At 46.6% G+C, this 26,355-nt stretch overlaps 1 protein-coding gene across 19 annotated transcripts in view; it reads right to left on the bottom strand.

Annotated features, from left to right (window-relative positions):
* The window catches only part of Fnbp1 (formin binding protein 1), a 129,135-nt gene that overhangs the window by 35,167 nt on the left and 67,613 nt on the right, over window positions 1-26,355 (bottom strand). For all 19 annotated transcript variants that reach the window (XM_052722721.1, XM_052722717.1, XM_052722724.1 and 16 more), the window contains exon 7: window positions 1,998-2,126. In XM_052722721.1, coding sequence (XP_052578681.1) covers window positions 1,998-2,126 — 129 coding nt within the window. The remainder of the gene's footprint in view (window positions 1-1,997; window positions 2,127-26,355) is intronic.

Here is a 26,355-nt window from a genome sequence, read left to right as displayed (position 1 = left end):
GTACATGACAGCCTGATTGACTGTCATGCGGGGATGGAAGGTCATCAGGCTTAGGTGGGACAAACCAGTGCTCCACAGTGAGCTTTATCCGGTGTCTCTCATATCATTTTTGACCACTTAAGGCAGCCAAAGAAATGATCCATGTGCTTGGGGAGATGGCTCAGCTGGTAAAGTGTTTGCCACACAATCACAAGGACCTGAGTCTAACCCCCACCAGTCATGTACAAATGACAGGGTCAGGTCGGGTGGGTACAACAGTAAGTCATCACTGTAGACACAGAGAGGCGGATCTCTAGAGCTGGCTGCTGGCCAGCCCAGCCACACAGGAAGCTCCAAATCAGTGAGAGAGTCAGCCTCAGAAAAATGTGGTGGCTCACACCTTTATTTTTTTATTTTTCTTTTTCTTTATTTTTCTTTTTATTTCTTTCTTTCTTTCTTTCTTTCTTTCTTTCTTTCTTTCTTTCTTTCTTTCTTTCTTTCTTTCTTTCTTTCTTTCTTTCTTTCTTTATTTTTTGGTTTTTCGAGACAGGGTTTCTCTGTGTAGCTTTGTGCCTTTCCTGGAACTCACTTGGTAGCCCAGGCTGGCCTGGAACTCACAGAGATCCGCCTGTCTCTGCCTCCCGAGTGCTGGGATTAAAGGCGTGAGCCACCACCGCCCAGCGGCTCACACCTTTAATCCCAGCGCTTGGGAAACAGAGCCAGGCGGATCTCTGTGAGTTCAAGGCCAACCTGATCTATATAGTGAGTTCCAGGACAGCCAGGGGTCCATAGTGATACTCCTTAAATAAATAAATACATGTACCCACAAACCACACACACACCCCCAACCCCCACCCCACCCCCCACAGATTTTAAAATGAAGAGAAAAGAGAGCAATTCAAAGGAAACAATACTTGTTTGTTCAAACCCCACATGTCTGAATGCCACTTTGTCTCCTAAAGCTAAGCTGGCATTTCTTGTAGCCAGAGTGTCCTTTACAAAGGAAGCAGTCCTCTAAGAGGCACAGTTGTAAGATATCAACCCCCTCAAAAAAACCCAGGCACAGTGAAGGCCCAGGACGTCCACCCAGGGCACCTGATGAATCCCAAGTTAGCATCATGCTTCGTTCTTAACGCTGGCCATCGCCTGGTCTCCCCGCTACGGGAAACAACTCCGGCGCTGGGGTGACGGCCCAGTGGGGAGGGGCTTGCTGTACAAGCATGAGGCCGGCTCTGATGCCAGAATCCACCTAAAAAGCTGGCTGTGATGGAGTGTACCTGTAGCCTTGTGCTGGGGTAACAAAAACAAGAGAATCTATGAGGCTTGCCGGCCAGCCAGCCTATGCTAAGGTATTTTTAAAAGATTTATTTATTATGTGTATGTGTATGTCTGTGTGAGTTTATGTATACCACGTGTGTGCAGATGTCCACGGAGGTGGCCAAGGAGGCCAAAAGAGGATGGCAGGTCCCCTGGAGCTGGAGTTGCAGGCATTGTGGGTTCTGGGAACCCAACGCTAATCTCCTATAAGAGCAGTAAGCATTTTTAACTACAGAGCCATCTCTACAGCCTGCCACTGAGAGACCCAGTCTCAAATAAAAGGGTGGGAGAGGGGAGAGATGGTTTAGCACCTAAGAGCACTGGCTGCTCTTGCAGAGGACCTGGGTTCGACTCCCAGCACCCACATGTCCACGCACAATCATCTGGAACTCTAGTTCTAGAGGCCCTCTTCTGATCCTCAAGGGGACTAGGCATTAATGTGGTGTACAGATATATATCCAAGTTGACCTCTGACCTCCACACACACATACATGTGCGCCTACTCCCAAATGACTTTGTGGACATTTGCGAAGCCAGGTGTGGTGGTGCACACTTGTAAGGCCAGGACTCAGGGGGCTCAGGCAGGATGACTGCTGGCGTAGGTACACAGTGAGTTCCAGGCCAGCCTGTGCTACAGAGTGAGGCCTATCACATCAGAAACAGCCTGTCTCCACAAACGGTGAGTGCTGTGGAGCGCTTACCTGGAAGATGGTGGGGATGTGGGTATGGTAGTATTCCCACTGTTCCTGGTTGAATCTCTGCAGGATTGAGGAGTAATCAGCTTTGCTGTCCTCTGCCAGTTGGTGGCGTAACTGAGCCTGCTGCCGTGCCTTGGGGCAAAAAGAAGAACATCCTATTTATACAGACGAAACAAACGCCTACAAAGGCACACCTGTACCCAAGCCACTCTGTACACTTCATGTTAGCAGGTGCATTGAAAAATGGCTTCTGAGGCTAGGCATGGTGGCACACGCCTTGAATCCCAGCACTTGGGAGGCAGAGACAGGCGGATCTCTGTGAGTTCCAGAGGGGTCTAAAATTTCTGGACAGCCAGGGCTACATAGAAAGAGCTTAACTCAAAATTATTAATTAATTAATTACTTCTTCATAGTGCTGGGGACTGGCTGAAGAACTCAGAGCCTCACACCTGCCAGACAAGTGCTCTCCCACCGAGCCACACCTCCAGCTCATCAGGTGCTTTAACAAACAAACTATCCTGAATCTAAATTTTCTATTTGTCTATTGAGACAAGGCATCATTATGTAGCTCAGACTGGCCTTGAACTCACAGAGTTCTTAAAGATGACAGAATTTTCCCAAGTCTAGCCCTGAGAAAATTCCCAGAGTCCTGGGAAAGACGCTACATTTGGCGTGGGGTTATCCGAGGGAAAGGAATCTACATACACCATGCCTTTTTGTCCGTTACTTTATTCCTCTATGACAAAATTCCATGTGCACAGCTTCAGCTCCACCCTCACATCCAGCTCCTCTCTGTGCCCTCTTTTCCTGTGCTCATAGTTTTAGTAAGCTCCTATGCTTCTTGACCTCATCTTCCTCCTCTGTCCCTTCGTCCTCCATCTCTCCTTCCTAGCTCCTTACTCCTGGCTCTCAGAATACTCTGCAAGAGATCTGCCTTACCCTCTACAGAATCTCTGTCTTCCTGTCCTCTCTCTGGCCACGTGGTTCTGTGTCTGCCTCTGGAATTCTGCTCCAGTCCTTACTGCACCTGGTTATGCCAAAAGCCCTCTTGTCCTCAGTCAATCTCTCTGCCATGCCCCTAGGCCTGAAGGAAGGGGATGGTCTGAGCTTCCTTTGCACAAGAAGCAAAGCTGTGCATCTACAGCCTACCTGTGTCCTAGGCTCAGTTGGGGAGTTAGTTACCCAGAGGTTCAGCAGGTCCGAGGAGCAGAACTGTTTGCCAAATGGTCTAGTAGTATATGGGCCCACAAGAAGTTCACAGCAAGACGCAGCTGGATATTAAGGCTGTATAACACCAAATATTCCTTGATAAATGGCTTCCCATTTGACAGACCCTTGGTTGGTCAAAGTATAGTTTTAATATACAGCTGAAACTCTATAATACATTCTTGTGGCCCACAAGAAGTTCTACCTGCCTCTGTCTCCAGAGCGCTGGGATTAAAGGTGTGTGCCACCATCTTAAAAACAAAGAAAAAAGAAAAAACTTGGGGCTGGAGAGATGGCACAGCAGTTAAAAGCACTGGCTGCTCTTCCAGAGGACCAGGTTCAATTCCCAGCACCCACATGGCAGCTTACATAGGGTTTGCCTCTGCCTCCCGGGTGCTGGGATTAAAGGCATGTGCCACCATCACCTGGCTAATAAATACTTTAAAAAAAAAAAGATTTATTAATTTATTATGTATACAGTGTTCTGCCTACATGCATGCTTGCAGGCCAAAAGAGGGCACCAGATCTCATTAAGGATGGCTGTGAGCTACCATGTGGTTGCTGGGAATTGAACTCAGGACCTCTGGAAGAACAGTCAGTGCTCTTAACCGCTGAGCCATCTCTCCTGCCTCTAATAAACACATTTTCAAAAAGTTAAAAAGAAATAATTTTTGATAAGTTTAGAGTCACTTTGGGGGAGGAGTTCTGGGTATCAAACTCATGGCTTGGCTTATGCTAAGCACACGTCCTCCTGCTGAGCTACATCCCTAGGCCCAGAGTCAAGTCTGCAGCTCAGACAAGGATGTCTATACAGCACAGAGTCACACACAAACCTAAGAGAATGTGTCACTTTGATCCCCACCTCCTACTCCAAGGAGACCAGAAAAAAAGCCATCCGGTGGCACTAAGGTCTACATGGCTGAGGTCTACATGGCTTAAAAACCACCCCCTGCTGATGAAGACACTTCACGGTCCCGGTTTCATGTCACAGAGCTTAAGCAATCACAGGCTAGGGGCTCCATTCCAGCATGGCACATGAGCTTCTGCTTGCTTTGACTGTTTTTGTCTTGTTGGATGGCACCCAAGTCATAGGAGATCAAGATCCATGACTGAGCCGGGAGTGGTTGGCGGTGGTGCATGCCTTTAATCCCAGCACTTGGGAGGCAGAGGCAGGAGGACGGACACACACACACACACACAGCATGGCGCATATGTGGAGATCAGAGGACTTGTGGGAGTTGGCTCTCCCCTTTCACCGTGTGAGAATCAAACTCAGGTCATCAGGCTTGGCAGCCAACACCCTTACCCACTGAGCCATTGCAGGGGCCCTCGGGTAAGGGTTTTTTCTTTTTTTCTTTATTTTTTTAATGCATATGGCTGTTTTGTTTGCACATATATCCATACCCTATATGTGGGCTGGTGTCCAAGGAGGCCAGAAGGCATTGGATCCCTGGAGCTGGAGTTATCAATGACTGTGAGCCACCATGTGGGTGCTTCGACTCGGACCCGGATCCTCTAAAAGAGCAGCCAGTGCCCTTTAGAGTCAGTCTTTTTTGGAGGGTGGGGGGTTCGGGGTATCACACCCACAGCCTGATTCACACTAAGCACATCTCTCCAGCCCCCTCAGGTGAGCTTTTAATCTCAAAGTTTCTCCCTGGCTTCTGACCTGGTGACCTTAACCTGAGTTCCACTTCCTCCACACATTTCACTCACAAGGGGACAGTCCGGTGGCTTCCTTTATTTTCTTCCCTATTCATGAACAAAGATCACCCAGTATTTCCAAGCATTTCCTTATTAGCTGGGGCTTTTCGGTTCTGTCAGGCATGGAGTCTTCTCAGCTAACCTGGGTGTGTTTTAGCACTACGTTCTTCCTCCTAGCTGGCAGCCTGTCAGCTCCTGTCCTGGCCATATGCTCTGCCTTCCGCCTCTGACAGTCCCCCACCAAGTACATTAACTAAGTCCCTGTGACATTCATCCCTAGCTACCTTCAAAAATCCGCCCCCTCATAGCAGACAGCAGTGATCCTGTGAAAATAACAGTGTCCCCTGCCTGCCTTCCATCTGCACGGCCAAGGCTTCCAACGCCAGAGCTCTCAACCTCCTCAGTTGTCACTGTCGTGAATATGTTAAAAAGGGGATTCCCATGTAGAATACAACTTCTAAAATAACTTCTGCTTCATTCATAGGCCTTCCTCGGAAAGTCTTAGAGCAGAGGGGAGGAGAGGGGAGGGGAGGGGAGGGGAGGGGAGGGAGGAGAGAGGAGGGGATCTCACTCCAGACAGAACATAACTGCAATCAGATAAAGCGGTTGCCTGTTTATTTCAGGGAAATGGTCCTAAAATAGTGATTGGGATATCTTTTGGCAGAATATGTATGTGTGAATGTTCAAACACGGACACACACACACACACACACACACACACACACACACACACACACACACACACAGGCACAGAGGCGGGGTCCAGAAGATAAATCTACTCCTGGCAATTTAACTGCTAAGAGCTGTGGTCTTCCTGCACTGTCTGGGGGAAGCTGCTGGACTACTCTTCCCTTGGCGTCCCCTCATAATGTTTCAGTCCAGCCATGAAATTGCTTTTAGAGCTTATTAACGCCTAACAGTTTCAGGGTGTCCTTCCCCAAGTCCTGTGCAGCTGTAATGATAAAACAGTTCAGGACCTCAGGTGCGAACTGTGGAGGGTGTGAACCGAGGAGGGTGTGAACTGTGGAGGCAGCTCCACGAGGAAGCGGACGGGAAACCTGGAGCGACTGAAGGCAATGTCACCTTCTCAGGTGTTGGTGAACCTGTGTAAAAACAGCCCCCAGTCAGTAGGGCGTGGTGACCCACACCTTTAATCCCTGCGCTGGGAGGCAGAGGCAGGAAGATCTCTTTAAGTCTGAAGCCAGCCTGGTCTACATAGCAAGCTCCAGGATAGCCAGGACTAAACAGAGAGAACCTGTCTCAAAAGACTAAAAAACCCTAAAACTAAAAAGAAAGAAAAAAAGCCAAGGTTGTCTCAGAGGCCTGAATTTCCCCTCCTACCCACACCACTGGCTATTCCTTTAAAGTTGCTGTTCTAAGAATACCTTACAAGTAACATGGCTGTAGTTCAAAGATACACAGAGGTGTTTGGCGTGAGTGTGTGTGTGTGTGTGTGTGTGTGTGTGTGTGTGTGTGTGTGTGTGTGTATGAGTCAAGAGTTTCAGAATGTAAAGATCTACAAAATTCAAAAGACCCACATTGCCTGAGGATGTAAGTCATGGACAGGTCCGAATGAGATTCAGATATATGTTGTCAGAAAAATGAAATCTTCACTTCATAATTGCTTGGTGTGGACCCTGCTGTGCATGGCTTCACTTCTGACTGGTCACGCCCTCAGCACAGGGACTCACTATGTAGCCCTAACCAAGTCGGCCAGGAAGAGTTCATCTTTGACATCTTTGGGAAAGTCATTTTTCCTTTCCCATTGTCAAAAAGGTACAGGGCTGTAGCAATCGCTCATCAGTCAAGAACATTTGCTGCTCTTGCAGAGGACCTGAGTTCCCAGCATCCCACACGGTAGCTCACAGCTATCCCTAACTCCACTTCTAGGGCATTAGATGCTCTCTTCTGGCTTCCATGACTTATGCCCATGTAGGCAAAACACTCAAACACATAAAATGAAAATAAATAAATATAAATAAATCTTTTTTTTTAATTATAGAAATCCTATCTTTTATCACCAAGAGTTTTTTGGTGTCTTGTTGGGAACAGCAATGAAGACCATCCTTAGGAGCCCAAGCAGTCTGCCCAGCACTGTGTTCTCTGGAGCAGTGGCTTCTCGGTGCTCCCCGGAATCATTGTCCAAGAACTCCTAGCTGGGTTTTATGCTGGAAGACAAGGCAGCTCGATCTGCCCTTCATCCCCCACCTCAGTGAGGCACCAGGCTGCCGAGAATCTGCAATGCCTGGCAGCCGGGCCCAGCTCCCGGCACTGGCAGATGGGCCTGATCTCCATGCAGCGCAGGCACGGAGGGGACCCAGCAGGGCCTCTGGATTCTGATCCCTCCTCAAACTGTTTGTGCCAAGAGAACGGTAAACTCGGGAATGTAACAGTCTGGGTTAGTTAGGCTTTCTCCACCCTGCGTTCTTTTTCTTGGGAAGACAAAAGGAAGAAGAAAAAAAAATCTGTTTGCTGAAAATAATTCAAGTTTACAGGTTTTTTTTTTTTTTTTTTTTTTTTTTTTTTTTTTTTTGGTTTTTTGAGACAGGGTTTCTCTGTGTAGCTTTGCGCCTTTCCTGGAACTCGCTTTGGAGACCAGGCTGGCCTCGAACTCACAGAGATCCGCCTGGCTCTGCCTCCCGAGTGCTGGGATTAAAGGCGTGCACCACCACAGCCCAGCTTTTTTTTTTTTTTTTCTTATCTGTTCTGTTTTGTTGAAATAGAGTCTTATATTATAGCCCAGGCTAGCCTGGTACTCCCTGTGTAGCCCAGACTGGCCTCAAATTCACAGCAATCCTCCAGCCTCAGTCTCCTGAGTGCTGGGAATACAGACACCATGTCCAACATCAAACTTACAGTTTGCATAGTTTGTAAAGTAAAGCATTCCTGCTCACCCCACCTGCCTAACTGTCGGATGCAGCCAGGAAAGAGAACAGGGCATACAGGTCACCAGATAGCAATAGAGTAATAGGATATTAATAACACAGCATGGGATTACCTATTACGTTTACATCAACAGATACAAACCCACAGAGGATCCCAGGAAACCCTAACCAATAACACGAAACATCTCCAGACTTGCCAACTTGTAGGGTCCGGCCAGAATGACTAGCTCAGCCTCTGGCCTGTAAGCAGCTTTACATCTGTGAACACAGCCTAGTGAAACCATTTTATGGATTTGTTTGCTTATTTATTTATTTTTCATTTTTCAGGCAGACTCCCCTGAAGCCCAGGCTGGCCTCCAGTACCATATGTAGCTGAGGATGACCTTGAACTTCAGGCCCTCCTCACTCCACCTTCTTCAGGCTGAGACGACTAGCTTGTGCACCAGCACTGTTTTATACAACCCAGAGCCACGCTGGCTGCTGTAAGGATTCAGTTACATTTCCAGCCCTAAAATCCTTTCAAATGTTCACAAGAGGTACCCTGCAAGTCAGGCATAAAATACACGCCTAGAATCCCAGCATTTGGGAGGCTGAGTGAGACTCTGAGGCTGACTCAAAAACAAACAAACAAACAAACAAACAAAAAATACAAACACAAAAAGAAAAGTAAAGAGCTAACTAGTGTATTGGCATTGCTTAACAGCTAATAATTTGAAATGGTAATTGGAAACTAGGGATGGGATGTGGCTCAATGCCCACATCAATAAATAAATAGACAAATGTAACCCAATGTCCAGTATTTTGGTTGTTCACCCTTGATGGACAGATGTATAACCTGGTTAAAAAATAATAATATAGTCCAGATGTGGTGGCATATACTTTTAATTCCAACACTCATGAAGCAGAAGCAAGAGGATCTCTGTGAGTTTGAGGCCAGCCTGGTCTACACATGAGTTGTAGGCCAGCCAGGGCTACACAGTGAAACCTTGTCTCAGAACAACAATAGTAATAATGATGAAAATAATAATGAAAAGAAATCAAAGTTTTATATATACATATATACATACATATATTCTTACCCCCGACCCCCCAGATAAGGTTTCTATATATAACAGTCCTGGCTGTCCTGGAACTCACTCTGTAGACCAGGCTGCCCTCGAACTCACAGAGAGCCACCTACCTCTGCCTCCCGAGTGCTAGGACTAAAGGCGTGTGCCACCACTGCCCGGCAGCTTCATATGTTTTAAAGGCTTCAAAATTGTATGTTTTTAAGATATATTTTTAAGTGTGTGTGTGTGTGTGTGTGTGTGTGTGTGTGTGTGTGTGAGAGAGAGAGAGAGACAGAAAAGGGTGTCAGCTGCCCTGGAGCTGGAGTTACAGGGGCCTGTGAGCCTCCTGATGCAGATGCCAGGAAATGAACCCAGGTCCTCTGCAAGAACACCAAGTGTTCTTAACTGCTGAGCCAATTCTCCAGCCCCTAAAGTATAGCCGATGCACACTCACCAGGGGATTGAACCTAAAACCTTATGCATGTTGGTTAAAAGCTGTACCTCAGCACTAATCCACCAGCATGAAACAGTATTTATAGCCTAATTGCATTATTAAGGAATATCTTCTTTTGTCTTGATGAGCAAACGATGTAAATTCTAACACTGAATGCTGGAACAGGCCTGGCTTGCCTCTGAGAGTGGGCACTGCGAAGCTGACGGGAGGGGGGAAGCGGAGGGGGGGTGAGGGGGGGCAGGGAAGGGACAAGGACATGAAGCCAGTCTTTGTCCTGCCATGCCGTGGTATAAGTGGCATTGTTGAACTTTTCCAGCAAAGGGTCGCATCTAGAATACATTTTCAACTTCAAAACTAAGAGTGCATTTGACAATTCCTACTCAGTCGGAGCGCTGGGAGCATCGCTGGAAACTTCCAGGCCGAGGGCTTGCCAAAACAATGCAGCCTGTCTGGGATAAATTATAAGGGCAGCGAAAATACAAAACAGAAAAACTTCAAAATAAGTTAACCAAAGAAGTATGCCTGAACTATTCCAGCAATTTCCTGAAGCTTCTTTTTTCCCCTCCAGTCTCACAGTGCTCCAGGCCCGGGGCTGCGGGTCACTCTGGTGCACAGCCATTGAAATAGAAGGGGAAAGGAAAAAAAACAAACACAAAAAACTAACCCCAAACTGAAAGATAGCAAATGAGACCAGGATCTCCATCCGGTGGCCATTCACTTGCTAAGCAGGGCTAAGAAAAGGCTTTCTGTTGCCCCGTACCCCAGTTACCCAAAGTAGAATTCAAAGTATCTGTTAACTCAACGGGAAAAGCATCTTTTGTTGGGCGGGCAGCAGGCCATGTGGACGAGTCCACCCCGTGTCCAGAGAGGAGGCTGCAGAAGCAAACCTGCTCTGAGCTCGCACTGAGAGGAGGAAGGACCGGGGCCTCCTGGTTTCTAGACACGACCATTGCAGTGGACTGTAGCGTTTCATTATGGATGTTAGAAGCTGGAGTCTCACTATGTAGCCCTGGCTGGCCTGGAACTCCCTCCATGGATTGCCAACCTCTGCCTCCCAAGTGCTGGGATTAAAGTTGTGTGTTTCCGTTCCAGGATGAAATGATTGTACTTTTCCCTCTGCCTTCTCTCAACAAGCAACTCCACCCAGGGTTCACAAAGGTTCTGACACCCATGGCTACGGACACGCTGGCTGAAGGTCTCGGGCATTTGCTGTCTCTGCCACCAGGGTTAACACAGTGCCGCATTTGCTTCTCAGGGTGACCATAGAGACACGTAAATCTCTATTTTTAGAAAAGAAACACTCGGGAGGCTCAAACACAGTCCTGTCAGACACAGGAGCAAGAACATCATGCTTCCATTATTTCTTTTCAGTGTATGTGCATGTGCACGTGTGTGTGGGTATACAGGTACATGTGTATGCATGGAGGACCAGTGTTGTTCCTCGGGCACCATCCACTTAATCGCTTTCTTTTCTTTTCAACAGTCTGCCACCAGCCTGGAACTCCCCAATCAGGCTAGTCTGCCTGGCCAATGAGCCCTAGGGACCCACCTGTCTTCACCGCTCCCCCACCCCTCCCCCAGTACTGGGATTATAAAGGCATGCTACCACACTCAGCATTTTTTTTTTTTTTTTAACAAATGAAAATGGGTTATGGGTTGAACTCTGGTCTGGACACTTGTGACTGAGCCATGTCCCCACCCTTTACTCCATTCCTGAAGTTAATCTGAACTGCCTAGGGGCAGCTGCTAACATTTATTGTCCAAGTCACAGGGAACATCTAATGAAGAATGCTTGCTACTCAGCTGGTGGTGGCACACACCTGTGGGCTGAGACTGGAAGACCCCAAGTTTAAAGCCATTCTGGGGTACACAGTAAGTACTAGGCCAGCCAGGGCCATATAGCCAGACTCTCCAAACAACACCTCCACCTTACATATGTTATTCAGTAAGGAGCCAGCATGGGAGACCACAGGCTCTTCCACTGTGACCTGGGTTGGCTCTGCTTTCTCTAGGCTGCACAGCACTTCACAAGAGTCCTATTGATCAGAGAAATGTCCAAGAACCTCGCATGGGCTTCAGGCTATGGGGGGAGGTAAGAATGTCTGCTGATAAACAAACCCCTAAGCCTGTCCATGGAAGATAAAAATGCCAAGCCTGAGATGGCTCAGTGGTTTGGAACACTCACTGCTCTTCTAGAGGCCCCAGGTTTGGTTCCCGGCACCCACATGGTGGCTCACAAATGCCTGTAAGTCCAGCTCAAGAAAATCTAAGGTTCCTTTCTAGCTTCCTCAGGCATGTCACTTGATGCACATATATATACTCAGGCTCTCACACACATATGCAAAAAATTATAAATAAAAAATATATTTGAAAAAGAATGCCCAAGCCCATAAATTAGTATAAAAAATTGCCTGGCAGAAACAACAAATATCTGTTGTGGAATAATCTTTTTGTACATTGTAAAGATGTGTTGCTCTCATTAGTTTAATAAAGAGCTAAATGGGCTTCTGGTAGATCTTGCTGCCTGGGTGCCCAAAAAAAAAAAAAAAGAAAAAAGAAAAAAAAAAAAGAGCTAAATGGGCAATAGCTAGGCAGAAAGAGGTTAGGTGGGACTTTCAAACAGTGAGAACTCTGGGATGAAGAAAGGTGGAGTTGCCAGGAGACTTGGGGAGAAGCCAGATGAATATGCTGTGCTGAGGAAAGGTACTGAGCCACATGGTAGAACATAAATAAGAAATATGGATTCATTTAAGTTGTAAGATCTAGTTAGTAACAAGCCAAAGCTATTGGCCAAGCATTTATAATTAATAATAAGTCTCTGTGTGGTTATTTGGGAGCTGGCTGGTGGGACAGAAAATTTTGCCTACATATACCCTTGCTAGGGTGGCATTTCCATGGTCCTACTTCTCCAGAGGAGAAGCAATCACTGTCAAAGATATTCATTAAACAAAGATTATAAACGTACCAGGGAGCAGGCCACCATGAGACTCAATACCACAGAGAAGAACAGTTACTACAAGAACCTGGACTATCAGAATGTCTGGAAGAAATATAAACAAGAAGATGCAAAAAGAAAAAAAAAAAGAAAAAGTAACAGAAGTCACAATAATATGATGTCATCAGTGAAGGTCTGAAGAAGATACCAATGAAACTTCTAGAAGTGAAAAAGTAGTTGCACCTGGCAGTGGTGGCGCATGCTTTTAATCCCAGCACTCGGGAGGCAGAGGCAGGCAGATCTCATCTCTGTAAGTTCAAGGCCAGCCTGGTCTACAGAGCGAGTTCCAGGACAGGCTCCAAAGCTACACAGAGAAACTCTCTGTCTCAAAAAAAAAAAAAAAAAAAGAAAAGAAAGAAAAGAAAAGAAAAAGAAAAAAGTAGTTGCAGAAATTTAAACTCAATAAATGAGCTAATAGAGTAATTAAAAGCATGGGGCTGAAGAGACAGCTCACTGGTTAAGAGCACTGGCTGCTCTTCCAGAGGACCTGGGTTTGATTCTCAGCACCCACATGGCAGCTCACAACTGTCTGTAATTCCAGGATTCTGATACCTTCATACAGACCTACATGCAGGCAAACACCAGTGTGGATAAAATAAAAATAAGTAATTAGGAGTTGCACAAAAGCTCACATACAGAGATAAAGAAACACAATGGGGCCAAAAGGATGGCGTAGCTCCTCCCATGCACGCCCTGTAAACTGAGTCTGATCCCCAGAACCCACGTTGAGGTGGAAGGAGAGAACTGACTCTTCACGTCACTGTGTCACCCCCTCACAACAATAATAACAAATAACATAAATAATGTATGAAAGGGGAGAGGTCTACGAGACACAATGAGGAGTTGCACGCTCATCTAACACAAGTTCCCGAACCATCAATTCCAGAGACTGAAAGATGAATAATTTTTGAAATTTTTTTGTTTGTTCTTATGTTTTTCTTTTCTTTCTTTCTTTTTTTTTTTTTTTTTCAGAGCTGAGGACCAAACCCACTGAGCTAAATCCCCAATCCCTTGTTTTATGTTTTTCGAGACAGGGTTTCTTTGTGTAGCCCTGGCTGTCCTGGAACTCACTCTGTAGATCAGGCTGGACTCAAAGTCAGAGATCCACCTGCCTCTGCATTCAGGTGCTGGGATCAAAGGTGTGTGCCATCACACCTGGCCATTTTTGAAGCTTTAATGCCTATAGTTTCCTTGCATTTATGAAATAAATAAATACTCAAGGACCCCGAGGAAATAAAAAATAAGAACTATGTTTGAGCAGTGGTGGCGCACGCCTTTAATCCCAGCACTCGGGAGGTAGAGTCAGGCGGATCTCTGTGAGTTCAAGGCTAGCCTGGTCTACAGAGTGAGATCCAGGACAGGCACCAAAACTCACAGAGAAACCCTGTCTCGAAAACAAACAAACAAACAAACAAACAAAACAGAAAAAAGAAAAAACCCCTCCCTTCCTCTCTCTTCCGCTCTCTCTCCATTCCCACGAGGTGTGCACCCTCGACCCCTCCCCCTCTCCTTCTTTCTGTCTCCCTCTATCCCTATCTTTCTATTATAATAAACTCACTTCCATGTGGACACAGTGTCTGGGGTATGAGTGACTGTCCACGCACTTGCCACTGTATCTGCCCGGCATGTTCCCCTGCCCGGGGGGTGGGAGGGGCGCAGCGGTGGGGGATAGGGAGATACCCTGGCCTGGCCAGCCGGGGTCCTGTGTGTAATATCATAACAGCCATCTTACTGGTTCATCTTCTTTCCTTTCTCTCTCTTTCACAATTATTTACTTGTTTCTGCTATTGTTGGTTTTTTGGGGGTGGGGTGGTGTTCAAGCAGGGTTTCTCTGTGTAGCCCTAGCCGTCCTGGAACTCACTCTGTAGACCAGGCTGGCCTCAAACTCACAGAGATCCACCTACCTCTGCCTCCTGAGTGCTGGGATTAAAGGTGTGTGCCACCACCACCCAGCTTGGGGCTCTGCCGTTGTTCCTGAGAAAGAATCTATGTAACCCTTGATGACTTCCAACTCATTATGTAGCACACATTGGCCTCAAACTCACAGTCCTCCTGCCTCAGCCTCTCAAGTGCTAGGAGTGTTAGCACAAGATATCACACCATCATGCCATGCCTGGTTTTGAAGGTCAGTCTTGAATGTGAACTTGACTGGACTGAGAAACACCCATGAGTTCAGTGGAGCACCTCTGAGTGAGTCTGTGAGGGCTTGTCCCCAGGCGGTGAGAGTCAAGCTTGTCCCCAGGCTGTGAGAGTCAAGCTTGTCCCCAGGCTGTGAGAGTCAAGCTTGTCCCCAGGCTATGAGAAAGCGAGGGCTCTGACAGTCCACGGTTAAGCTTTCCACAGACTCAACATCTGAGCAGACTCCTGGGAGAAGGTGGGCTGTGTAAGGTGAGGCCTGCCTAGAGGAAGCAGGTCACTGGAGGTGTGTCTCTCAAGACTCTATCTTGCCCTGACCTCTTTCTGTCTCTCTTTTTGCTGGCTTCTGTGATGTAACGTTTTCCTGCTGGGACAGAGAGAAACTTCTAGAACCATGAGCAAAGTCTTTCTTTCCTCTAGCTGTTTCTGCCAGGCATTGGGTCACAGTGATGATGAAACTAACAGTCCATTTGATTCTCTGGAAGGTTTGCTATTCCATATCCAGCCGATTCCCGTTCTCTGTCTCTATCTCCTGTCTGTTAACTGGAGCCCTCATGAAACCTTCCATTATTACCCAATGGGTGCTACGCATTCCTCCACCAACACATACTCTGTTGAATGCCTAGATTCTTGGAATGTTTTTGAGACTAAATATATTCATTTGATTAGCAGTACATTAAAGCCACGAATGCTGGCCATACGTCTGCATTTCTAGCATTTGTTAGGCCTCAGCAGGAGGACTGTGAGGTTGAGGGCAGCCTGCTAAGAAAGATGTGCTCTCAAAAAATAAAAACAGGCCAGGTGGTGGTGGTGGCACACGCCTTCAATCCCAGCACTCAGGAGGCAGAGGCAGGTAGATCCCTGAGTTCGAGGCCAACCTGCTCTACAGAGTGAGTTCCAGGACAGTCAGGGCTACACACAGAAACCTGTGTTGAAAAACCAAAAAGTATTTTTAAACCCTTTTAGGTTCCAAGATGAAGCTGCAGTTGCAATATGTATTTCCTGCATTCGTGCTGACCACTTCCTCTTTTTATCTTTTTTTGTTTTAAGAATTATCATCTAGACTCCTGGGAGGGCGTAGGTGCCCCAGGTGCTGACAGAACCACACTACCGATGCCTTTAAGGCACTTGCCTTCCTTGGCCTTCCTGATTCCTGAAGAAATCCTTCAGAGATCTAGTCAGACATTTTTATCTAAAACAAAAATTGGGGGCCAGCAAGAAAGATGCTTATATGTTCAATAAAGCTGTCAACTCAGTACCCCAGACAGCAAAGGAAGCATGCAACCACTTCATTCCACTGCGTCCAGTGCTCAGGGGGTGTGGGTTGGAGACAGCTTCCCCAAACGGTGAAAACTTAACCTTCCACTGCTTATCTGGCTCCAGTCACAGTAAACCTCTCACCCTGCTTCAGGCACTGCGACTGTGTTCTTAGAGTGGCCAATGTCCCAGGCTGCGCACTCCACTGATCTTGAGAAAATTATCAGACAATCCTTTGAACAAAAGGCCTTCTTGCTTAATGATGGCAGAAGTTCTAGACTTCAATTTTGTTTTTAATATTTGAAACATTCTATCACATAATCTAAGACATAATAAAACACACACACACAAACACACACACACACACACGCACACATGCACACACACATGGTGGGGAGATGGTTTGATGGTTAAGAATGTGCATTGTTCTTGCAGAGAACATGAGTTCAGTTCGCAGCACCCAAGTCGGGTAGCTCACAAATGACTGTAACTCCAGCTGCAGGGAAATCTGATGCCTCTGGCCTCCTTGAGCACCAAGTGTTCGTGTACACATGCACATAATTAAAATAATAAAATAAATGTTGAAAACACACACATACATAATATATGCACTTCTAAAAATATTTTATCTTTGTGTGTGTGTGTGTGTGTGTGTGTGTGTGTGTGTGTGTGTGTGTTCTGCAGTCACTTGAGGAAGCCAGAATAGGGTGTCAGATCCCATAAAGCTGGAGTTACAGGCAACTGGGAGCTGCTTGACTTAGGTGCTGGGAACTGAACTCTGGTTCTCAGTAAAAGCAGTACACACTTAACCACTGAGCTATTTCTCCAGCCCCCACATGACCTTTTAATTATAATTTAAAAACCTGAAAGAGGGGGCTGGAGAGATGGCTCATCAGTAAAGAGTGCTAGTTGCTCTCCCAGAGAGCACTTGTGTTCCCCGCACCCACAGGATGCACAGACACATATGCACCCAAACACTCATGCACAGAAAGCAAATACATCTAAACAAAACACAAACCCGAAAGAAGGGCATGGCCGCACTTGTCTTTAATCCCATCTCAAGAGGCAGAGGCAGGCGGATCTTTGTGAGTTTGAGGCCAGCCTGGTTGATGTTTTGGTTATTTACTTATTAGTAAACCTGAAACAAGCCAGACCCATCTGGGAAGAGGGAACTTCAATTGAGAAAATGCTGCCATCAGATTGCCCTGTGAGCAAGGCTGTGGTGCATTTTCTTTGTGTATTTTATGTAGATGGGTGTTTTGTCTGCATGTACATCTGCACACCAGAAGGCATCAGATCTCACAAACCTACAGTGATAGATAGTTGTGGGTCGCCATATGAGTGCTGGGAATTGGGCTTAGGACCTCAGGAAGAGCAGCCGTTGCTTAACCGCTGAGCCATCTCTCCAGCACCTGAACATTTTTCTTAATTGATGATTGATGTAGGAGGACCTAGCTCACGGTGGGTGGGGCCACCCCGGGAAGGTGGTCCTGGGTGTCTAAGAAAGCAGACTGAGCAAGTCCCGAGAAGCGAGCCAGAAAGCACTGTTCCTCCAGGACCTCTGCGTACATTCCTGCCTCTACTCCTGCTTGACTTCTTGCCCTGACTTTTCCTTCATGATGGGCTGTAAGTAGCAAGATGAAAAAATCCCTTTCCTCCCCAGGTTACTTTTGGTCATGGTGTTTACCAAGGTAATAAAAAGCCAACTAGGACAGTACACAGTTCCACGCCAGCCAGGACTACACAGTGAGTTCCAGACAAGCCAGGGCAACACAGTGAGTTCCAGGCCAGCCAGGGCTACATAATGAGACCCTGTCTCAAAAATCAAAACAAAACCAACACCTGGAATCAGGGGCAAGCAAGATGGCCAGAGGGTAAAGGTGTCTGCTGCCTGACAATCTGAGTTCAACCCCCAGGACCCAAATGATGGAAGGAGAGAACTGACTCCTGAAAGTGTCCTTTGACCCCCACTGGCGCGTCATGGCATGCTCACTCCCTAACCCCATGAATAACTAAATAAACAGACAAATGTAAAAACCTGAATTCAGCTCAGTGGAAAAGCATGTGAAAGACACTAATTCCCAAACCAAACCAAACCAAACCTCAGCTTACATCCTCATGTCCATACCTTAGAATTCTCCCTTTCTTCATAACAACTCAGGCCTTCCTCCTATCTGACTTTATAACAGAGACATGTATGTAATGTCTTAAAATGAACTATATTCAAAGTCTCCCTTTTTTATTGTTCTTATTTCCAGGAGTGCTGTGGAATAATCCTCTTGTACACTATAAAGATTTGTCACTCGAATCGGCTTAATAAAACGCTGATTGGCCAGTAGCCAGGCAAGAAGTATAGGCGGGGTGAACAAACTAAGGATGATGGGAAAGAGAAGGGCAGGGTCAGGGGTTGGCCAGTCAGATGCAGAGGGAGCAGGAGATGAACGTGCCATGCTAATAAACCTACCACCACGTGGCAAAGCATTAATAGAAATATGGGTTAATTTAAGTGTAAGAGTTAGCTAGTAACAAGCCTGAGCTATCAGCTGAGTGTTTATAATTCATATTCAGCCTCAGAGTCAGTTATTTGGGACCAGGCAGTTGGAACAGGAAACATGCATTTACATGGGAGTGATTTGAGACAGTCTTTCTCTGCACCCTAGGCTGGCCTGGAATTGGCTGTGTTGTCCTCGCTTGATGTGAACTATCCCGAGTGCAGGGATTACAGTTCTAATGTCTCACCCTGAAAACATTCACAAGTCATATTACCATAGAAAAATGAGATGTAAAGTCCCACAGAAACTGGTCTGCTCTTCAGCATTTATGTTGACAATTCTAATGTAACTTAACTTTTGTTTTTCCTGGCTGGCCTGAAACTTGTTAGGTCATCTAAAATTCATGGAAATCTATCGTCTCTGACTCCCAAGTACTGGGACTACAGGTGTGAGCCAGCCACACTCAGCAATAATTTAAGTATTTCCTCAAATTGAGTTATGCAACAAAAAAGGCTCATGATTAAACCAGAGAGAAGGTGAACTCACATCCGAGTTCTAACTAGTCACCTCTCTTGAAGTATGAAGAGAAGAAGCCACACAAACTTTCTGTGGCTGAGAAGGGCCCATAAACTGAGACTGTAGCCGCAGAAGAGCCACATCTCCAAGACAAGTAGAGGCTGGGGAGATGGTTCAGTGGAAGAGGTCCTTGCACCAAGCCAGACAAACTGAGTTCTATCCCGGCACCCACACGGTGGGAGGAGAGAACCAACTCCTGAAGCTGTCCACTGATGTCCACATGGGCACTGTGGGACACCCCTCCACACACACATACAAATAATAATACATTCTTTTCAAAGATAAATTAGATGGATAGTGACTGAGGCAGTTACCGACATCAACAGGCCTCTGTACACACATGTGCACCTGAATATGTACACACATATCACACACACACACACACACACACACACACACACACACACACACACACACACAAGGAAAACAAGAAGTTGATGCTGAAGTTTGTAAAAACAACAACAAAAAGCAACTCAACCACTATTTTCATTTCTGCAGCCCTCTGTAGCCAGTGACTGTAGATTCTGTTAGACAGTACCCTGCTATGCCTGTAGAAGTTACATAAGGATGGCAGTCACATGACAGGGTGGGGTTATTCACCCAGGCCTCGGATGGACTTGATTTTAACGTGAGTGTTTAGAAAACACTTCTCTCTCTGTTGGGAAATACTAGTTTACAGGCTGTTCATTCGGACAGCCTTCCCCTCTCATCCCATACCAGGCTGGCAAAGCAGGGCGCTGTCGGAAGTCCAGGAAGAGGCACTGCCATGTGGATCCAGCCTGGTTTGATTCTGGAGCAGTGCCACAGTGACCCCAACTCCAAGGCTTTCTGTCACTCGAGAGACATTCCAGAGTCGCAGGGAAAAGTCACTGCACACTAAACACCAGGAAGGCCGTGGAGGGCAGGTTCTTAAAGACCGAGATGGCGTGGTCCCGACAGCACCCATGATGCCCACACGCCGCCAGCAGTCAGGACCAAAGGACCAGGAAGGGATTCAAACACTTCAAATAGTGGAGATCCCATCAACTTGCTGTTTCCTGAAAAATAAGAAACAGGCCTAGACGTGCAGCCTGTTGGTAGAGTGCTTGCCTGGCGTGCATAAGGCCCCGAGTTCCACTCTCAGCGTGGAATAAACCAGGCTCCATGGTCCACTCTGTCATCCCGGCACTTGTTAGAGCCTGCCTGGTCTCAATGCCTTGCTGCAAAAAGCCAAAATACAAACTCAAACCTCTAAAACAAATAACAAAACCTCTTTTTTTTTTTTTTTTTTTTTTTGGTTTTTCGAGACAGGGTTTCTCTGTGTAGCTTTGCGCCTTTCCTGGATCTCGCGCTGTAGACCAGGCTGGCCTCGAACTCACAGAGATCCGCCTGCCTCTGCCTCCCGAGTGCTGGGATTAAAGGCGTGCGCCACCACCGCCCGGCATAACAAAACCTCTTATCTCCCAAGTAGGGTCAAAGGAAGGCCTGAGGGAGCTGGCTGGAGTCCCTTATCTTGTTTGGTGGCTTCACGGTTTCTTCCCTCTTCTTCTTCTTCTTCTTCTTCTTCTTCTTCTTCTTCTTCTTCTTCTTCTTCTTCTTCTCCTCCTCCTCCTCCTCCTCCTCCTCCTCCTCCTCCTCCTCCTCCTCCTCCTTGTTTGTTTTGTTTGTTTTTTGTTTTTTGAGACAAGGTTTCTCTGTGTAGCCCTGGCTGTCCTGGAGCTTACTGGCCTTGAATTCAGAAATCTACCTGCCTCTGCCTCCCTGGTGCTAGGATTAAAGAAGGTGTGTGCCACCACTGCCTGGATTCATGTGTAATGGAAGTTCATGGAGCTGCCCACATGTGATGTGGTCACCTCAGGTGACTGGCTGGTCAGCTCCCAGGATCCACCAGTCTGTGCTTCAGATGTGCTGGGGTTCAGGCATGCACTACTGTGCCTGACTTTTACATGGGTGCTTCGGATTCAAACTCGGGTCCTTGTGCAAGTACTTCACCCACTCAGCTATCTGCCCAGGCCCCGAAGGGAGCTTAAGGGCTTGCTGTTAGGATCCTGCCCTGACTCCTCCTGGTATCTTATGTCATCAGCAGGCTCTAGCGACTAAGTCCCCGCAGACCCCTCCCCTCTGTTCCCCTCTGTTCCCTCTCTGCTCTGCTCCGCTCCCTCCCCCATCTTTCTCTCTCACCAGGCCTGGTCCCCTTCCCCCCACCCCTTTTCCCTCCTAATAAATCTCTGAAAGGTCCCACTGGGGTCTGTCATGACCGTGACCTTTCCACGCGGTCACCAGCGCCGTTTTACTATCACTTGTGTCAGGGGAAGGATAAGATCTGTTTTTACTAAAACCAGAAAATATATTCCAACATATGGTTGACTAACTGGATCAACCAGCTGAAAGTGGAGGAGCCCAAACTCTGACAGTTTCATCTCCAAAGAGGAGAGGCTGAAGGGCGCCTTGGACATGCAGCTGGCCCTCCTCCTTCATCCCTGTGCCTCTGAGGAATACAGCATCCAGGGAACATCCAAACATACACTCCTGCCCAGAGAAAAAGCCCTTTCAGGGAATTAATTACCAAGCTCCTGGCCACAAGGCAAAAGTCTTCTGTGTCCTAAAGTGGGTAAGAACCCATGTAGGAAGTTTGAACACAGTACTGTGACAATCATGACTCAGTGATGTCTTCAGAAAGAAAAGGTGATTCTGCTCATACCTAGACCCAGAGATTCATGCAAGTTTATACTACATGTCCCCTGTGCCACCACACACACTCCAGAGTCTTGGGAGACACAGCACAGCGTTATATAAACTGTACAGCTGCCTGCTAGGAACAGGAAGGCGAGCTGAGTCAAATATAATCGGGCCACTTAATCATTTGTGGAAACTGGGGCAGAGACATCTGTGTTGAGTCAAAGACTGTCAGAAGTAGCAATGGAAAACGGGTGTGGCCATGCACCCCTGAAATTTCAGCAATCGGGAGGTGAAGGCAGGAGGGTGGCTAGCTTGGGCTATGTACGGAACAAAACTGTTTCCAAAAACAAAGCAAAGACAACAATGGGGCTTCAGTGAGAAAAGCTGACTTCACGCCTCCGCGTCGCCTGCGTGGACAGCAGGTTTCCGGTCACCTCCAAAGCGAAAGGCCCTAAAATAGTCAGTGTTCAGACATCCGTGCTTATGCTCTGATGTCCATGGCTCTCAAATTGGGAGCTTCACATCCCTGGGGAGGGTGGCCATGGTACTTTCAGAAAAAAACAAAACAAAACCAAAAAACCTGCTCCCCGTAGGGAAAGATGAATCAATGGAATAATGCAAGTAATTGAGGTAGCGATTCAATTAAGAGGTACCCCACACATCCTATGGGGTGGGGAGATGACTCAGTGAAATGTCTGATGTGCAGCTAGGCTTGAGTTTGCATTCTCAGCACTCCAAACAAACAACACTCACAACAACAACAACCACCGGGGGCAGTGGCAATCACCTGTGACCTTAGGGCTGGCCAGGGTGGAGACAGGCAGATTCCAGGGCTTGCTGGAGGACAGCCCAGCCAAAGCAAGCTCCAGGTTCAGTGAAAATAAAAATCCACCAGGATCATAAAGGAGCAGACAATGAAACACTGAATCAGGGATGAAGAGATGGCTCATTCGGCGTCGATGCTGCCTCTAACTCCAGCTGCAGGGGATCCAACACCCTCTTCTGGCCTCTGCACACACCCACACATATGTAACTGTCACAGAGAAGCCTCGTTAGACATCTAAGAGACGGTAAGAGCTGGTGATGTAGTGTGTGTCTTCAGTCTCAGTGACTGGGGAGGTTGAGGCAAGGGAAGCAAGAACTCAAAGCCAGCCTGTCACTTCAACATAAGGAAACACAAAAGACAAAACCCAGAACTAGACACTTCCATCTTACAATTATTATTTCAGAAGAAAGAGCAACCTCCCAAATTCTAAGTAAACGAAAACAGAAGGGAAGGGGAGTTTTTATGAATTCAATGAATTAGGCCTGCCTGCCTTTTTTTTTTTAAACAGTCTCATTATGTAGCCCAAGCTAGTCTCAAATTTTCATCTATCTGTCTCCCAAAGCTGGGATTACAATAGTGTGTGCAACCTCACTCACCGAAATGAAAAATCTTGAGTGAAATATGTTGAATAGTTAGTTTGTGTCCTTAAAGAAACAGTAACATAATCTAGCTGAGTTTACCCAGGATAACTTAATTCAATGTAGGAAAATAGATGAATGTAACCTACAGCTCAATGAAGTAAAGGAAGCAGAAAATGGTATCTGATTACCAAATCAAGCTTTTTAAGAACAGACATTCTGGAGGGCTGAAAAGCTGGCTCTGCAGTTAAGAGCACTTGCTGCCCTTTCAAAAGACCTGGGTTCAATTCCCAGCACCCATAGCGTGGTTCACAACTATCTGTAACTCCAGTTCCAGGGGATCTGACCCCCTCTCCTGGTCTCCACAGGCGCTGTACACATGTGGCACATAAACACACATTCAGGCAAACATCCATACACATAAAACAGAATAAAGAGGGCGGTGGCGGCAGCAGCAGTGGCGCCCGCCTTTAATCCCAGCACTCGGGAGGCAGAGCCAGGCAGATCTCTGTGAGTTCGAGGCCAGCCTGGTCTACAGAGTGAGATACAGGACAGGCACCAAAACTACACGGAGAAACCCTGTCTCGAAAAACAAAAAACAAAACAAAACAAAAAAAGAATAAAGATATTTTGGAGAAACAAAGAATGAGAATTTCTTCTTTAAAAAGACATATTAAAACCAGTCTCGCCGGGCGGTGGTGGCGCACGCCTTTAATCCCAGCACTCGGGAGGCAGAGCCAGGCGGATCTCTGTGAGTTCGAGGCCAGCCTGGTCTCCAAAGCGAGTTCCAGGAAAGGCGCAAAGCTACACAGAGAAACCCTGTCTCGAAAAACCAAAAAAAAAAAAAAAAAACCAGTCTTTTCCTTTCTCTTCCCTTCCTTCCCCCTCTTCCTTTCCGCTTTCAGTCAGGATCCCCCCCCACCACACCCCCCACCAGTAGCCCTAGCCGGCCTTGAGCAGCAGCGATCTCTCGGACTCCACCTCCCAAGTGCTGGGTTAGAGGCCTGTTCCATTACACTCTTGGTGGAAAGGACTGGAAGCTCTCTCCCTAATCAAGGAGAAGATAAGGAAACCCACAAGGGCTACTGCTCTCTGCAGGAGAGGTCACAGACCACAGAGGAAGATAAGAAAAATGAATAGAAGAGGTACAAAGATAAGGGCAGAGGATACGACCCGCCAGCACCGGCTGCCGACGGAAAGCCGAAACAGGTCACTGTGGGAGGCTCCGGCTCCGATATGTAGCCTGTGTTCTAGACATCCCTGAATTAGGGTCTCAGAAACAGTGTTGATGAGGCTGGAGGGATGGCCCAGTGGTTAAGAGCTGCTCTCACAAAGGACTAAGGTTCCATTCCCAGCTCCCACATGGTGGTTCACAACCACCTGTAACTCCAGTTCCAGGGGATCCGATGCCCTTTTCTGACCTCCATAGGCACCAGGCATGAAAGCGGCAAACAGATATACAAGCAGGCCAAACATTCATACACAAAAAATAAAAATAAGTAAAAACATTTTTAAAAGAACATGTGCATTTGTGCCACATGTGTACACACATGACCGTAAACGGAGCTGACTTCCACATGTGTATACACACGACCATAAACTGAGCTGACTTCCACATGTGTACACACATGACCGTAAACGGAGCTGACTTCCACATGTGTATACACACAACCATAAACTGAGCTGACTTCTACATGTGTATACACACATGACCGTAAACTGAGCTGACTTCCACATGTGTACATACATGACCATAAACTGAGCTGACTTCCACATGTGTACACACATGACCATAAACTGAGCTGACTTCCACATGTGTACACACACAGGACCATAAACTGAGCTGACTTCCACATGTGTACACACACACATGACCATAAACTTAGCTGACTTCCACATGTGTACATACATGACCATAAACTGAGCTGACTTCCACATGTGTACACACACAGGACCATAAACTGAGCTGACTTCCACATGTGTACACACACACATGATCATAAACTTAGCTGACTTCCACATGTGTACACACACACATGATCATAAACTTAGCTGACTTCCACATGTGTACACACGTGACCATAAACTAAGCTGACTTCATTTAATTGTGAGTTTTTAAACAAACTTCAGTCTATCTTACCTGGTGCTTTTATCTATTTTTAAAATCTACTCACCTTGCATTTTTTAACTAGGAAAAATATTAACTTTATTTTTAATTATGTGTGTGAGTCTATTTCTGAGCAATGCATATGAATAAAGGTATCCACAGAGGCCAGAGGCATGGGATTCCCTGGAGTTGGATACACAGGAAGTTGTGACCAGTCTGAAGTGGGTGCTGGGAACTGAACTTGAGTCCCTGTCCTAGAACAGTATACCTCTTATCTACTGAGCCATCTCTCCAGCTGTGTGTGTGTGTGTGTGTGTGTGTGTGTGTGTGTGTGTGTGTGTGTGGTCTTTGGTTTGTTTTTTTGAGACAGGTTTTCTCTGTGTAACAGCTCTGGCCGTCCTGGAACTCACTCTGTAGACCAGGCTGCCCTTGAAATCACAGAGATCCACTGCCTCTGCCTCCCCTAAGTGCTAAGATTAAAGGTGTGTGCCGCCACGCCCAATTCCATATATAGTTTTAAAGACTTATTTATTTTTATTTTATGTCTGTGCATCACGTGTATGCAATGCCTACAGAGGCCAGAAGAGGTCGTCAGATCTCCTGGATTTAGAATTACATATGTTTTAAGCTGCCACGTGGATGCTTTGACTCCTACCCTGGGTCCTCTGGAAGAGCAGCCAGTGCCCTCAATCACTGAGCCATCTCTCCAGCCCCGTATTTTTCAATTTTTTTGAGACAGAGTCTCATATATCCCAGACTGGCTTCAAGTCCACTGTGTAGCTGAGGATGGCCTTGAACTCCTGACCCTCCTGCCTCCACTCTCAAGTGCTGGGATTACAGGCAAGCATATACCACTCTCAACTGGGTAACATTGAAAAGTCCGAAGAGGGACCGTCAAGATCGCTTATCAAATAAAAGGGTTTGCTGCAAAACTTAATGATTCTTAGGACCCACATGGCGGAAAGAACCCCCTCTACAAAGTTATCCTCTGACTGCGACACAAATACACTCACACACAAATAAATGAACGCGACTTAAAAAAAAATATTTGAGCAACACTTTAAAAGTGACTAGTTAGTAGGAATTTATGGTAAGTATGGTCACTTAATCTAAAAATGAATGTCTTTTGGTAAAGTAAAAATCTCCCCTCACGATGTCAAGTTTAGCATTTTAGTACATAAAGTAATTTAAAAAGTAGCCATATATCCCTCCATGCTAATCGAGATATTTCCCACTCAAGGGATCATGAACTCATCTGGCAGAACCGCACAGCACCATGAAAAGGCACAGCTTTTCCAGAGAAAAGCAGACCGCCATGCCCAAATGGCCCTGGGCACCATGAATGAATGCCACTATTTAACGGCATAATTGTGTTTACACTATCTTGATGACTTTCATTAAAAAGAAAATGGGGCTTCTAGGGAAAAAACACACACACTGG

This window comes from Peromyscus californicus, unplaced genomic scaffold (genome assembly GCF_007827085.1).
Source record: "Peromyscus californicus insignis strain IS unplaced genomic scaffold, ASM782708v3 Scaffold_7__1_contigs__length_154581171, whole genome shotgun sequence".
In the NCBI taxonomy this organism is placed as follows: domain Eukaryota; kingdom Metazoa; phylum Chordata; class Mammalia; order Rodentia; family Cricetidae; genus Peromyscus; species Peromyscus californicus.
Note: the sequence above shows the minus strand (reverse complement) of the source record. Positions and strands in the feature narration are given on the sequence as shown.